Source organism: Balaenoptera ricei, chromosome 16 (genome assembly GCF_028023285.1).
Source record: "Balaenoptera ricei isolate mBalRic1 chromosome 16, mBalRic1.hap2, whole genome shotgun sequence".
Classification (NCBI taxonomy): Eukaryota; Metazoa; Chordata; class Mammalia; order Artiodactyla; family Balaenopteridae; genus Balaenoptera; species Balaenoptera ricei.
Window position 1 is genome coordinate 60,413,867 of NC_082654.1, and position 12,025 is coordinate 60,425,891.

The 12,025-nt window shown below is 33.6% G+C and overlaps 1 protein-coding gene across 3 annotated transcripts in view; it reads right to left on the bottom strand.

The window, feature by feature from the left end:
• The window catches only part of ADK (adenosine kinase), a 511,842-nt gene that overhangs the window by 139,624 nt on the left and 360,193 nt on the right, over window positions 1-12,025 (bottom strand). For all 3 annotated transcript variants that reach the window (XM_059899210.1, XM_059899208.1, XM_059899209.1), the window contains one exon: window positions 11,517-11,687. In XM_059899210.1, the coding sequence (XP_059755193.1) occupies window positions 11,517-11,687 (171 nt within the window). The remainder of the gene's footprint in view (window positions 1-11,516; window positions 11,688-12,025) is intronic.

Here is a 12,025-nt window from a genome sequence, read left to right on the forward strand (position 1 = left end):
TGCAATGCAGGGGACGCCGGTTCGATCCCTGGTTGGGGAACTAAGATCCCACATGCTGCGGGGCAACTAAGCCCACACACCACAACTACTGAGCCCTGCGCCACAACCAGAGAGCCCACGTGCTGCAACTACAGAGCCCACACACTCTGGAGCCCAAGCACCACAACTAGAGAGAAGCCTGTGCACTGCAACAAAGAGGCCGTGTGCTGCAACTAAGACCCAATGCAGCCAAAAAGAGAGAAAATAATAATAAAAAATAAATAAATATTTTTAAAAATGTAGAAGAAACGATGGGAATAGAAAAATCACCATTTGGTAAACACGCAGTAAGTGCTGGAGGCAGTAAGTGCTGGAGGCAAGAATTATCAATGAATGCTAAAAGTAGTGGGTGAAAGTACATTGAAAACACAAAATATGTACATAATCTCTTGTAAATATTTCCCAAGATAATTATTATTTAAATTAAAAGGGAAAAATGGTAACTTTAAAGTGCGTACACTGGATCAACATCTTCTTAACCAAGTGATCAAAGTCAATATCATCAGTAATGAGACAAGCTGAAATCTTGATATAATGTATGAAAAAAGACAACAGCATTTTGAGGTATTCTTGTCAAAAAGAATTATGAAAAAATATCAGTTAATCCTACCTCGAAGGACCTTCCATACAATACAAAATAACTGGCCTGTACTTTTCAAAAGTGTAATAGTCATAAAAGACAAAGAAATACGAAGAAATTGCTCCAGATTAAAGAAACTAAGGAAACATGGTAAGTAAATGATAACTGAGATCCTGGATTGGATCTGGATCAGAAAAAGGAGGTTAGGAGTATTTCAAATGTGGACATTTACATAACTATTTTAGAATCATCAAAGCTAAGAAATTACTGTTGATAAAATACTATTAACTAATCTATAAAACCTATTTAAAATTTGCCAATTATCCTCCTAATGTCAAAGAAGAAAGGCACAGAAAAATTCAAGCTGAGTCAAAAAACGGATTTTCTAAATATAGTCCTGGGCTCCTTCTTCTGTGATATAAATTTAGTTTTTATTTACAAGCATAAGTCAATTTCATTATAATTTTAGTAATAAGAAAATTTTTAAATTCATTAAATAGAAAGTTTAAATATTAACTCATTACCTTTATATCATGGCATACTAGACAAATAATACTAAAATAGTCACAGATTTATAGTACAGTATCTAAAACATTCAAATAAAAAGAGTAATTGAAATACTGAATAACACAGAAAGACATCTGCATAAAATATGATTATCTCCACAGCAATTCAAACCATTTCAAATTACAGGGTTTTGTTTTTTTTTTTTAAGCCAATGATGAGTTTGGGAATGATTTGAAAACCTTTCATCATTAGAGAGGCAGTGTAGCTTGGTAAGGGGAGGGAGATGAAGGGAGTAAGAAAGGAAGGGTATGTTGGTGGGGACTGGAAGAGAAAAGGAGAGAGTTAAGTAGAAAGGAAGGAAGAGACACACAAAGCTTACAGTTAAATAGCCTTTGGCTCTTTCCAAATCCTTCCCACAGCACATCTTTACAACATGCCACTGACATTAGAAGACTCCCTTGTGCTACAGTGAATCTCATTTTTTTTTTTTTTCCAGGTGAGTAAAATATATCAGAAACACCCAAAGGAGAAAGTTGAATCCAGGAGCTAAGCAGCAATCTTACAATGCCACAGCCCTATCTTAATTGAAATTTCATTATCCTTAGCAGAAAATACATCAGAATTTTATATGAGCACCATAAGTTTTAATTTTTTTGAAGGGGTTACGTATCTTCTCTGAAACATCATTTCCCACTTCCCTGGATTGATCTTATAACAACCTTAGATTTTTATCTGTATCATAGGCTCCTCTCACTTTGTTTGCTTATAGTAAAGAGAGAGGAATGGAAAGATCTATAAGAAGAGTCTCAGGAAGGTGACTTCCATCTTTCCTTGGAAGAAACTAGGCACTTTTGTATAATTACAAGGGTAGAATTACCATTTTAGGTATAGCCCTATTCCCCACATTCATGTTGGAAACACCTTGATATGAGGAAAGAAAAGACCATCTCTTCTCCCGTCAGAATATGGATCTGGTGACAGCCTGCCTCTCTGAAAATGTCTGGAAATCATGTATCTTAAGGAATTAGATTTAACAAAAAGATGTAACAATTCAAAAAGGAATTCCCTGAGGATAAAATGTACAGACTTAGAGAGAAAGGAAGTTTTTCCCATAATTAAAAATAATACCTTTATGAAGAACAGTAAGTCTCCTAACCAAAGAGAGACTATCTGGATGAAGATGTATGCATTCATAGCACTTATTATATTTGGTGCACATAATTTAAAGATTTACACAGATTTTCATAGTGAAACAGCAAATGACATCTTTCTATAGACGCTGACAGACTACTTTAGATAAGACAGAGTTTACCAAAGGTTATTTACAATTAAAGCACTATTGCTGTTTTCCAATTATTAATTTTTATATTGTTATTTTAAAAAGAATCAATGGCTATTAGAAAGATTAAGGATTTAACAGTGTAAACAATAAATATCAATAAATGTCCCCCTCCTCTCCCAGCAAACTACGTAAAAGAAGAAAAAGTTAACCTAATCCATCTGCTTTAGTAAAAAGATGATCAGGGTTTACTTATAAGGAGACACAGCCATTACTCAGGTTTAGAAAACATGGATTCAAGTAATTAAAGCCAATTATTCATTTCTTTCAGAATGTCCCGATGCATCATGTAGCATTCCTGTTTTTGGCTATACATCACTATCCTAATATGATTTAAGAGCTACTCAGCCACAACAGAAACAACAACAAAAAAACTGCAGAATTTTGTATATTGCTTTGTAATTCATTCATTGATAAGGGATATTTTTTTAAAAAGTTAAATCATCACTTAGGAAAGAGACAGTAATTTCAATTTTCCTAGTCTGCACTAGAGGTTTTTAACATACTGAATCCTCTGTAGGATCAATAGGTTTAAAATGGATTTCCCTGAAAGAAAATGTACAGTGTGGGAATAATGCCAGCAGAAGGATGGATGAAACAGAGTAACACATAATCTTTATAAACAGAAATCATCTGTGAGATTCAAAACACTAGGTCTATGTGGGAGAGTTTTATCTAAAATGTAGCATTCTTAATATGTATGAAATAATTAAACTGAATTCTGCCCAATTTTCAAGCTGTATTTTACTGTTTAAACTCTATCTTAAAGCGCATTGTACGGGTAATGTGACGTTTCACTGTGGAATTAAGTGGTAACTCTTGACAAAGCAGTTATTATCATGAGATAATTGACCTTGTTTGAGAGTTAAGTATCCTGAAGCAAAGTTGAGTGTACTTAATCCTGGCAGGTTAATTATCTAGTCATTATGGAGCCTTGAAAAGTATTACTCTTAAGAACCATTTGCAAGATGACACTATTCAAAAAAAGTTCTTAATTTAATAAAAATGAAAAACAAGAATAATCAAGTTCTTTAGTCATGTACTGCTAGATTATGACTACAAAGCAGACTGCATTAGCAGGCATCAATGAATATAATTACCTGCATGTAGAATGTCCTTTTTTAAGCTGAGTCTAGGTAACAAATGGTTGTCTAGGTAACAAATGGTTGTCGCAGAAGGGAAATGCTTTAAACTTTGAAGATGTCAGAAACAAATTAAAAATACAATGTAACATTTAAATAATTTATATATTATGGTAGTTTCAAAACTACCTTAACAAGGACAACCAATAAATTCAGATGTGTAGTTTAAAAGTATAAAATGCAATTTACCAGGTTACCAAGAATTTTTAATTGAGCCAACATAAAAATTTATTGCTATGCATTTCTGAATCTCAGTTAAAAGTAAGTCACACAAATCAAAATCAGAATGAGATGCTATATTACACCCCTTAGGATGGTTATTGCCAAAAAAATGGAAAATAGCAAGTGTTAGCAAGGATGTAGAGAAATAGGAACCCTTGTGCACTGCTGGTGGGAACTGTAAAATGGTGCAGCTGCTGTGGAAAACAATTTGGTGGTTCCTCAAAAAGTTAAAAAGAGGATTATTACCATATGATCCAGCAATTCCACTTCTACATACCCAAAAAACCTGAAAGCAGGGACTTGAACAGATACTTGTATACCAGCAGCAGCAGCATTATTAACAAAAGTCAAAGGTAAAAATAAACTGAATATCCATCAATGGATGAATGGATAAACAAGGGAAACTCTGATACATGCTACAACATGGATGAACCTTGAAAACATTATCTTCAGTGAAATAAGCCAGACAGACAACTATTGTGTGATGCTACTTTTTGAGGTACGTAGAATAGGCAAATTCATAGAGAAATCCAGTAAAATAGTGGTTATCAGGCACTGGGGGAAAAGGGGAATTAGCAGTTATTGTTGAATGGGTACAAAGCTACTCTTCTGGAAAGATAAAAAAGTTCTGTGAATAGATAGTGGTGATGGTTGCACAACACTGTCAGTGTACTTAAAGCCGATGAATTATACACTCAAAAGTAGTAAATTTTGTTCTGTATTTTTTATCGTGATAAAAGAAAGAAAAAAAGTAAATCACGTCAGTTAATAATTTATACTTTGTTTTTATCATATTAATGGAGTATCGGTATTCCTGTGAATACTTCTATTTTGTTTCAGAATGAGCTCAACCAAATATTTTCAGACATTCCTTAGAGAAGAATACCCTTTTCCCTGGGCAAATCAAACAGAGAAAAGAAACAATAGGGGTGAAAGAAGAGAAAAAAAAATCTAGCTTGTAAGGCATTACAGTTGAGCCTGTTAACAATGAAAAGAATAACTATCTAAAATTAATGTTTGGGATTATATTATTCTAGATTTCAGAACAAGGACTTGCTGATTTATAGTAAAATTGGTCAGTGTTACTATTAGAACATCTGAGAAAAATGAATCCACGGTTTTTGTAAAAAACATTTTTAGGCTCTAAGAAAAAAATTTAAAAGATCTTCTAGTATTTCTACACAAATCCTTCATTTTACATATGAGGAAATGGAAGGAACAGTAGTTAGCTAATAAATCAGCAAATTGATTAAATTTTAAAAAATTTAGTTTAAAAAGTCTATAAACATTTTATTAATATATAATGATATATCATTTGCTAATATTTAAAGTAGGGTCAAGACTTTTTTTTTTTTTTAATTAATTAATTAATTTATTTTATTTTTTTTTGGCTGTGTTGGGTCTTCGTTTCTGTGCGAGGGCTTTCTCCAGTTGTGGCAAGTGGGGGCAGCTCTTCAGCGTGGTGCGCGGGCCTCTCACCATCGCGGCCTCTCTTGTTGCGGAGCACAGGCTCCAGACACGCAGGCTCAGCAGTTGTGGCTCATGGGCCTAGTTGCTCCGCGGCATGTGGGATCCTCCCAGACCAGGGCCCGAACCCGTGTCCCCTGCATTAGCAGGCAGATTCTCAACCACTGCGCCACCAGGGAAGCCCAGGGTCAAGACTTTTAATGTGTGTATGCTGACTGATATTCTAGAGCCTTTCTTATAGAATCAGATCCATAATTCATGGTTTATGAATTTCACTTTTAGTTTCTTTAAAGGAGAGTCAAAACTTGAAGACTTCTATGGAGTACTCCTGAGTGCAGATATTTAGTTTCTTCTTCCTTTAATCTTTAAAACTTTTCATGCCCACACCTAATTCAAGAACAACTTTTTAAAGCAATTTGTCTTTACTGAGTTTTGTACCCAAACTTAATTCATTAAACGAATTCTCATTCTATTTGCACTCTATTCTATTTTATCAGATTATATAATCATTAAAAGCAAATTTGTAGGAAGAGAAGTTGGTCTATCAGAGAACAGCCTAATAGCGTAATAGTTTTTCCTTATTCACTTGGCACTACTTATTATGTTTTATCAAGGGAATGGAGAGCGCATGTTATTCAAGCAAGTTAGTTAAGTGAAAACTTAAGAGAGGAGTAATATCAATACTGCTAAGAACACCTTCAACACTACCTAACAAAAACTGAGCACAGTTGACCTTTGAACAACACCAGTTTGAACTGCACGTGTCCACTTATATGCAGATTTTTTTCAACAGTAAATACTACAGAACTACAGGATCTGCCGTTGGTTGGAACCTCAGGTGCAGTGGAACCATGAGTACAGGGAGCCGACTATAAATTATATGCAGAATTTTTATTGCCTTTAGAGGTGGCAACCCAACCCCCTGTGGTTTTCACAGGTCAACAGTACTTTCTATGGACCACCTCATGAGGGAAGTCCCTCATGTCTTCATTTAACATTGGTTCTTTAGAGCTTTTTATATGAACAACTCTAATTTTCCCCATTTTTAAACTTATGTAAATGGAATCACACAGTACGTATTCTTTCAAAAAAGCTTTATAAGGTATAATTCACATATAATGATCTGCACAAATTAAAGTATCTAATTAGATAAGTTTTGACACATGCATAAAGTCCTGAAACTACAATCACAATCAAGATAAGGAACACATTCATTACGTCCAAAAGTTTTGTTACGTCCATTTGTGATCACTGCCTCACAGCACAACTCCTTCCCAGGCAACCACGAATCTGCTTTCTGTCACTACAGTTTGAATTCTCTAGAATTTAATTTAAATGGAGTTACACAGAATGTACTTTTTGTCTGGCAGCTCATCTTTCACTCAGTATAAATATTCTGACATACATCCATGTTGGTGCATGTATAAATACTTCATTTCTTTTCTAGACTAGTATTCTAGCGTATGGATATACCACAGTTTGCTTATCCCGTCACCAGTTGATGGACACTGAGTTGCTTCTAGACTTTGGATTTTACAAATAAAAATTCCTACAAGCATTTGTGTATGTGTTTATACGTACATATACTTTCATTTCTCTTGCGGGGGGACAGCTAGATCATATGGTGGGTTATATATAACTTTGTAAGAAACTGGAAAACTATTTTTCAAAGTAGTTGTACCATTTTGCATTCTCACCAGCAGTGTATGACAGTTCTAGCAGCTCGTGCAAATATCTCGTATGGTCATACTTTTTAATGTTGGACACTTGAATAGTTGTTGCATGTTGTATGGGCTGAAGTTTTGCTTTTTTGGATATGGATATTCAATTGCCATAGCATAATTTGTTAAAAAGACTATTATTTACAGAATTGCTACTGAAATTTTGCTAAAGAATCAATAGTTGGTCTATTTCTGTACTATCTCCTCTGTTCCATGGATCTATTTGCCTGTCTTTAGGCCAGTGCCACACTGTATTGACTACTGTAGCTTTATAAGTCCTGACACCATGTAGTGTAGGTCCTCTGATTTTTTTTTTCAAAGTTGGTTTGACTATTTTAGTCCAGTGTTTTTCCATATTAATTTTAGAATATGATTGTTGACTTCTAGAAAATGAACAAACAAAAAACCTGTTGGGATTTTAAATTAAATTATGTTGAATCCAAAGACCAATTTGAGACCTGACATCTTCACAATAGAGTTAAAATCCATGCACATGCCCTCTCTCTCCATTTACTTAGTTCTTTAATTTTTCTCAACAATGTTTTGTAGTGTTCAGTATACAGGTTTTGTATATATTTTATTAGATTTATCCCAAAGTACGTTATATCTTTTTATCGTAATGGAAATAGTAATTTTAAATTTCAATTTCTGTGTGTTTGCTGCTACTATATAGAAATGCAACTGGTTTTTGTGTGTTTATCTTGTATCCCACAACCTTGCTAAACTCATTTTTATTTGTAATAGCTCTTTGTAGATTTCAAAGGATTTTTCTACAAAGATGATCATGGTGTTTAGTAACAGTTTTTCTTCTTCCTTTCTAATCTCGATGATTTTCATACCTTATTAGCACGGGCTAGAACCTCCAGTACAATGCTGAATAAAAGTGGAAAGAATGAACATCCTTGCTTTGTCCCTGATCTTAGAGGAAAGTATTCAGTTTTTAATCATTAAGTATGATATTAGCTGTACATTTTTTGTGGATGTCCTGTATTGGGTTGAAGAAGTTCCATTCTATTCTTAGTACTCTGAGGGCTTTTTATCAGGAATGGATGTTGGATTCTGACATAGGTTTTTTTCTGTGTCTATTAAGATGGTGATGTTTTTTTATTTTTACAAAGGTGAATTATATTGATTGGTAAACCAACCCTACAGTCTTGGTCATGATGAATTATCCTATTATTGGATTGAATTTGCTAAAATCAGGGGGGGAGAATGTCAAAATCCAACATCCATTCCAGATAAAAAGCCTTCAGATTACTAAGAATAGAAGGGAATTTCTTTAACCCAATACAGGGCACTGTATGCATATTGGGATAATATTGTTCAGAGGGACAAAAGGAGCCTCACTCTAGACTAATTTTGCCCCAATGGTGTTCTAAGTACTCTGAAGCTCATGAATTATGAGGTTCTCTACTCTAGCTAGTAGAATAAGAATGGTTACAGGCTATCTTCTCAGGTGGTTCTTTTCCCAGCCTTCATTAGTTTCCTCACAGCTGATCAGTACTCAGCCGAAAGACTTGGGTGGGACTCTGCAAATCTGTGTTCTCTCTCTATGCAGCTCTTTCCTTTCGGGTACTATGAAGTGCAAACTCCAGCTGGCTAGCTGTTAGATTTCCTGAACTTCCAGCTCCATCTCTTCAATTCAAAGAGACTGCCAAGCTCTATGTGGGTTCTCCTCTGTGCAATGGCCTAGAAATTCTCTTCAAGTGGTAAGTTGGGTTAATCATAGGGCTCATTTATTCCTTGTCTCATAAGGATCACTGTCCTTCATTATCTGTGAAGAGATAGCCTTGGTGGACAAGTTCTTTTTTTTAAAAAATATACTTTCTGAGGTTATCAGAAAAGCTTTAAAACATCATTAGTAGTACACAATCCTATGAAAAGGAAAGTGGCACTAGGTAGAAAATAAGAGCCAAGTGCTGACATTTTGAGAATTTATATTAAGCACAGTAGATTTGTTTGTTTTTTTTTGTTTGTTTGTTTTTTTCTTTTGAGGGAGAAAGAGGGGGAGAAGGACAAAGCAATCCTGTGTATATTCCCTGAGAAATATATTTCGCACTTTATTGCAATTTAGAAATGTCCCTTGTTTTCCTAGAGAACCCAAGATAGTTTATTATTACTATTCAAGGAGAACAATGAAATATGAGATTAAAGAGATAAAGCTCATAAAAACATATTTGCTTTTTTATAATCAAATATGGTATCATTTTTATTTATCCTCATTAAATTTCATCACTTAACTGGTATTTCCAAATCTACTAAAATTGCTGAAAGTCTCATTTTGACATTCAACTTACTTGGTATCTATTAACGTGTTGCATTATTTACATTCTGTGCGTTTGCATTATCTACAAATACAGCTTTATCTTAATCACTGATAGTTTACTTGAGCAAACACTGAAGCATATCACTAGAAATCTATTAATTTATCGGAGGACTTTTTGAGACTGGTTCAGTAAACTATCAAATATATCTAATTGCCCTGTATCCAATATTTATTATTCTATAATCCATATTATGACAAATCTTCTCAAATATACTATACATCTACTGTTTATTGGTCTGCCATAATAGGTACTACATATCTGTTGAATTCATATGAATAGCAATCATACAAAAAAAGTAAAAAGTTATCCTGACATGACTTGTAGCCATGTAGTAGCTTGTAATTTTACTACTTCCTCTTCTAGGTAGGGAAAAATAATTTCTTTAATAATCTATACAGTACTAAGTTCTAGCCAAACTTTAACTTTACCAATCTGTAGAATCAACCAATTTTTTAAATTGTGGTAAAATATACATAAAGTAAAATTTTACCACTTTAACAATTTTAAGTGTTAAATTCACTGACATTAAATATATTCACAATGTTGTGCAATCATCACCACTATCCATTTCCAGAACTTTCTTTCATCCCAAATAGAAGCTTTGTACTCATTAAATAACTCCCAACTCCCCTTTCCCCCCAGTGCCTAGTAACCACTATTCTGCTGTCCTTCTTTATGAGTTTTTCTATTCCAGATTCTTCATTTCAGAGGAATCCTTATAGGAAAACCCAATAGGTGTCTGCTTGTATCTGCCTTATTTCACTTAACATAATGTTTTCCAGATTCATTCATATTGTACCATGTATGAGAATTCATTCCTTTTAAAGGCTGAATAATATTCCATTGTATGTATATACCAGATTTTATTTTTCTATTCATCTGTTGAAGAACATTTGGTTTGTTTCCAACTTGTGGCTATTGTGAATAATGCTGCTAAACATTGGTGTAAAAGCATTTGAATCCCTGCTTTGAAGGTTTTTTGGTTATACCTAGAAGTTGAATTGCTGGATCATATGGTAATAATTCTCTTTTTAACTTTTTGAATAACCACCAAATTGTTTTCCACAGCAGCTGCACCGTTTTACATTCCCACCAGCTATGCACAAGAGTTCCCATTTCTCCACATCCTTGCCAGTACTTGTTATTTTCCATTTTTTTATTTTGAAAACAGCCATCCTACTGCGTGTCAAGTAATATCTTACTTTAGTTTCATAAGCATTTCTCTAATGATTACTGATGGTGAGCATCTTTTCACATGCTTATTGGCCCTTTGTATTGATACATCTTCTTTGAAGAAATATTTATTTAAGTCCTTTGACCATTTTTAGATTAGGTTGTTTTCTTCTTGTTGAGATGTATTTGAGTTGTTAAGATATATATTCTGGATAATAATCCCTGAACCGATAGATATTATTTGCAAATATTTTCTACCATCCATGGGTTGTCTTTTCACTTTCCTGATAGTGTCCTTTGATGCACAAAAGTTTTTAATTTTGATGAAGTCCAATTACTTTTTCTGTTGACTGTACTTTTGGAGTTTTTTTAAACAATGAAGACCATTTTGATATCATCAGCATTTTCTGCAAACCTAATTATTCTTGGGCCTCTATTCTTTTCTATTCTTCAATGTCTCTGCCAAACTTTTAGCATTGTTCCCTGGTTCTATAAATGCTTTCCATCTTTTTTACATATGTTTTACAAATGTGAGCTCTTATTAAAGAGTTTTCTGTGTGCTCTCCAATGCTTTTTATTTTTGTTAAGGCTCCTCCTCATTTTCTTTTTAATTAAGGTCATTTGAGGTTGATGTTAAGGGCTAAGGATGAGGGCAAGGGTTGACTGATAAATGTGATGAAAATGTTTTTTATCTTGCTTGTAGTCACAGTCACATGACAGGTATGCATTTGCAAAAGCTCACAGAAACGTATAAGAAGAGTGAATTTTACTACATGTAAATTATAAACCTGAATAACCTAATCCTTTAAAAGACTAATTTTTTACTGTGTAAGAAATTAGTATATTCTGAAGGAAATACTAAAAATACTGAGTTAGAGTGGTCCAAACTGAGGCAGTTTTACTTAATTCTCAAATGCACAGTTTTTATTTATATATTTCTAAACATATACACAAAGAGAAACCAAAACAAGTAGGTACTTTAAAAAAAAAATTACTCACCGTCTCATTTCCAAAGAGTATGTCAACATAAGGCATAACTTTCATCAATGATTCCTTGTAGAACTGACTAATAAATGGTGCAGACAGATTCAAAGTGAAAATTCTGTTGTTTTCAGAAGCATGGTGAGCCACTTTTAAAACTGACTCTGGGGAAACTGTGAGAAAAAAACCCTGGATAAAGAAAAAAAGGAAGGGAAATTAGAAATGCTATCTCCACAGAGTCACTCTCAGTGAGAATAAAAGAAACCTATACAAAACACAAAAGCCTATATAATGTAAACCTTAAAAATACAATTATAAAATGCAAGGCAGAAAATAGCATTTGATTAGGAGAAAAGTTTATCATATGAGTACTATATGCTTGATATATGCCATTACATTAGAGAATAAGACATTATTTCATATTAGATTTGTATGTTCAATACTGAAAGAATTCTAGGAATCTACATAAGAAAAAATATTTGAAAGGTCTCATTCAGGACAATAATTACTTTTAAATTAGAGAAATA